Source organism: Vigna unguiculata, chromosome 11 (genome assembly GCF_004118075.2).
Source record: "Vigna unguiculata cultivar IT97K-499-35 chromosome 11, ASM411807v1, whole genome shotgun sequence".
Lineage (NCBI taxonomy): Eukaryota > Viridiplantae > Streptophyta > Magnoliopsida > Fabales > Fabaceae > Vigna > Vigna unguiculata.
In genome coordinates, this window is record NC_040289.1 from 33,117,484 (window position 1) to 33,121,946 (window position 4,463).

Sequence of the window (4,463 nt, forward strand, 5' to 3'; positions counted from 1 at the left end):
AATTGTTGGTTTGTAGCACAATAATCTCATCAAAATGAAATATATTTGTCTCAGTTTGAATCGAATACTATGGGCTATGAGATACCACTGATATAAAATCTTTTCTTTTTTTAATATTTCATTCAGAATTATGGAGAATCTTAAATTAGCATATTGCAAAATCCGTAAATGTTATAAAAAGCAACAAAGAGCCTTTTAAACTAAAAATGCATTTTTTATATATATTTAAATTAAAAAATAATATATTAAGTATTTAAAATAGTAATATATTACAAATTAAAAATTTTTTTAGCTCATTTAAGAAACATGTCACTTTACATGATCCCAAAAGGATGAATGCTTGCGTACAAATGCATTCACTCATTTTCAACTGGTAATTTAACAATTACTTTGTAGATTTATAATATAGGAATATTAATAGTCTTAATTTCATTCAAAATTAAATATATAAAGTATCCAATAAAGATGGTATATAAAAAATAGTAATGAATATAGTGACACGCTAAATGTAACTTTTAGAATTATTTCTAATCAAGACAACTGAAAAATATGTATAAAAAGGTAGGTATTTGATAATAAAAAAATAAATTACACAATAGTATATAATATCTAAAAACAATAATGATAAAATTTTAAAACTCAAATTAAAAAAAAAAACTAAAATAATTAATATAAAAAAATTAATTATATAACTTTTTAAAATTCTTCGACTTTAAAATTCTTATACATGGTTTTATGCATTCCCACATGACACGCCTCACTCCCCAATTGGTTCATTCATATATTAGATAAGATAAGAAGTTCCAATCAATTATGAACTTAGGGATTTTAATGAGAAGTCCCAACAATACAGACTCTGCTTCTCACCTCATAAAATGAGAAAATAAGTGTCCATTTAAAAATGCAAGATTTCTTTCAAAAATAGAGATAAGATAAAGTATGCTTAAAAACATATGATTCTTTTCGTAATAAAGTCGTTTTCTTAATCACTACTTTTCCATTATAAAAATTTATAAATAAAAAAGAAATTGAATTGGATATTTTCATAAAAGACCCATAAAAAAATGTCAATTGTATCATTTTTTTTAAGGAAAAGTATATATTATAAGTGGTGACTATCTTCTTTCATGAGAAAAACATAATTAGTGTGCAAATAATTCAAAGGACAGTTGTTGTCATGCATAGTTGCCCTAAAAACTTAGGGTGGTGCAAACTCTATAAAGAGGTTGTTCTAGATACATCAACAATAATGATTTATATACTATATTTTTTTTTATAGATATAAGGATCAAAACCAACGATTCAACAAAAAATGCATAGCAAAATCCATGAGAAAGGTGTGGTAATTTTATATAGGAAAATGATAGGTTAACAATTTTTTCTTTTATAAATGACAAACTACCTATTTAGGTAAAAAATACTAATTTATTACTTTATTTTAGTTAAAAAATAAAATATAAATCTATTTTAATTTTATTTATGGAAATTTTATCAAATTTGTCAAAAAATAATTTTTTTTATATATCGAAACGTGTGGATGAAAGAATATAAAATCAATAATTTCATCCAACGTGGCTTTAGTTTGCAATCAAATGCCAAAATAGGCCAGCTCATATTAAGATTACTACCTCTATGGAACTTGAACAAAAAATTTAGAAGTATTAAATTAAACTTTTTTATATATAAATTAATTTTTTTAATTAAATAATAAAAACTTTTCTTTTTCTTTGCTTAAACATTTTTCTAAGAGTGATTAGAGTTCATACTAATTTGGAAAAAATTTAATTTCAAAGAAACATTGTAGTAAGAAAATCATAAATCTAAAATACATAAATCATAATAAAATATTAATCTCATGAAAGATATTATAATCTTATATTTATATCTTTACTTTTCTTTCTATTTTCATAAATGGCTTACTAAAAAAATAATCTTATAATCAGAGACAGAATCATAATTCTTTTGATTAACCCACATCCAAAAGAAAATAAAATGGGAGGAGTGTGGACATTAAACATGTCACTAGAAACATGTACTTGGTCCAAAGTGGTGTAAAAATGAAAATGGTACCGTGTAGATAGCAAAAAGAATTGGGCTTAGTTGGTCCGTTGAAAGGAAGGGTAAAAATTAAAAAATGAAGGATGAGGTTTGAAAATGGTGAAAATAAGAGTTGCAAACAGCAAAAAAAAAAAAATATATATATATATATATATATATATATATATATATAATTTTTCTTTTCATGCACTAAGGTCTGCTTCCTATCCTCGTATCCTTCCCCCATAGTAATGCGAAAAGTCATTGTTCTTCATGAGTGCCACAAAGTATTTTCACTTCTATTTTCCATAGCATTTTTCTTATACTTCAATTAAAAGGTTATAGTTTTTTATTACCAGTTTATTTTTAGTGGCTGTTAACGGTTAATAATATAATTTCCTTATATTATTTGTCACTATAATTTATATATTATTTTAATATTTTTATTTTAATTGCCTTGTAAAAGGTTCTTTTTTATAGGTAAGTCCTTTTCATTTTTGTGTGAAAGGAAGAATCAGATTTTTAGCTTACTCAAAGCACACGGATATTTTACTACTTCACAGCCATTTATTTGTTTAAAAAAAAAAATCAAATACGTTTGTACATGTCATTATATTTTTAAATTTTGCACACATAATTATGAATTTTCCTTCTTAGTGCAACCTTTTTCTTTGTAAAACCGGATCTTTTTACTAAAATTGTTTTCCATCATTTTGTTACTTTTAGGTATATTAAGTGCAGTTGACAACCTATTGATTTAATTTATGCCACTGATATTTTTCATTCCCTCCGCCTCCTGTGTTCTCCACTAAAAAATATAAAACAAAATATACTATTATTTTATCACTCAATAAATCTTTATAATATAAAACACATTTCCATCGTAACACATGTTTATTTTTTTTCACAAGAATGAGCAAAATGGCTAGATTTGAGTGAGGATTGTAATATCCACCAAATCTATTGCCTTCTTTCTTCACATATGTCGGAAGCTACGGTTTCTGAACTGTCCTCAAAGCCAAATAACACCAACAATATAACTATTTAAGGAACCAGAACATATTTACATCTCAAACATAGGAAATCCTACGTTTGAATTGATCAAACCTCCGTCTATGACAAGATTATGAGAACTAACAAACTTAGACTCATCACTTGCTAAGTAAAGAGCAGCTTCTGCCACATCGTTAGGCACAGGATACCAACCTTTTAGGTTCATATAAGTCTTGCGAACTCCTTCTTCATCAAGATTGAAATATTTGTTCAACAACGGTGTCACAATGGCAAAAGGGGACACACAGTTCACACGAATACCGAATTGTCCAAGCTCCACCGCAGTGTTTTTGGTGAGTCCCACTAGGGCATGCTTTGAACTGGTGTAGGCATGTGTAGCTCCTCCACCTATGCATCCTGCAACACTCGCTGTGTTAATTATGCACCCTCTTCTAGCAGGAATCATGACTCTTGCAGCGTGCTTTGTTCCCAGAAATGGACCAACCAGGTTCACACTTATCACTCTCTCAAAATCAGATTTTGTGTTGTCGAGTATGCTTTTTTTGAACTCATCACCTGTACCGGCGTTATTAAACATGATGTCTAGCTTCCCGAACTTGGAAACTGCTGTGTCCACGCACTTTTCGATGTCTTCTTCCTTTGTCACATCGCAATGAACATATATGGCTGATTTCAACTCATTGCAGAGAGAAAGTCCCACATCGTCTTGAATATCAGCCACCACCACGTGAGCTCCATGCTGTGAGAAGAGTCTTGCAGTGGCCTCACCTATGCCGCTGGCACCGCCGGTGATAATCGCCACTTTCCCCTCAAGCCTGCATGTCATGTTATGTTATCAAGCTAATAATTCTCTAATAGATTTTTATATTAAAATAAAGTCCAAACAAGTTTACGGTTAAGTGAAAAGCTATAATTATAATTATTAGTTAGAATCAAACTTTTTCTATTTAACAACGTAAGAATTCAATCATCATATCGGCCTATTTAATCTATGTCACAAAATAATTGATGTCACATATAACAATATTTCCTTCAACAATTATTGTATTAGGATTATTTGATTGTAACTCAAATCACCTGTCTAATAATTGAACAATTATTTTATAGTGGAGATGAGATGAACCGAGTCATAATCCAAAAAAAAGAGTTGTGTCCTAAATAATAGTTATAACTTTGTTTTTACCTAGTGATAAATATTTGATCAATATAAAGATTAATTACACATTACACCATTCCAAAAAAAAATAAAAAATGGGAAGCATTTGTGTTTCGTAGGTTAGAGTCTCCTTACCTTTTAACAACAGGTGAGAGAACAGAACCATTTGCCATGAGTGAGCGTTTGGGATATATATAAAACCTGGAAAAAGGGTTTTTGAAGTGTTCAACTTAATTGTTCTTCTGAGCGTGAAACA

The 4,463-nt window shown here is 28.5% G+C and overlaps 1 protein-coding gene across 1 annotated transcript; it reads right to left on the reverse strand.

The window, feature by feature from the left end:
* Positions 1–2,894: 2,894 nt before the first annotated feature.
* Positions 2,895–4,463, reverse strand: LOC114169054 (secoisolariciresinol dehydrogenase-like). The gene is made up of 2 exons (XM_028054071.1): positions 4,343–4,463; positions 2,895–3,866 (listed from the first exon to the last, which is right to left on the reverse strand). Exons 1-2 carry the CDS (start codon positions 4,378–4,380, stop codon positions 3,101–3,103), a joined length of 804 nt encoding a protein of 267 aa, XP_027909872.1. The 5' UTR covers positions 4,381–4,463; the 3' UTR covers positions 2,895–3,100.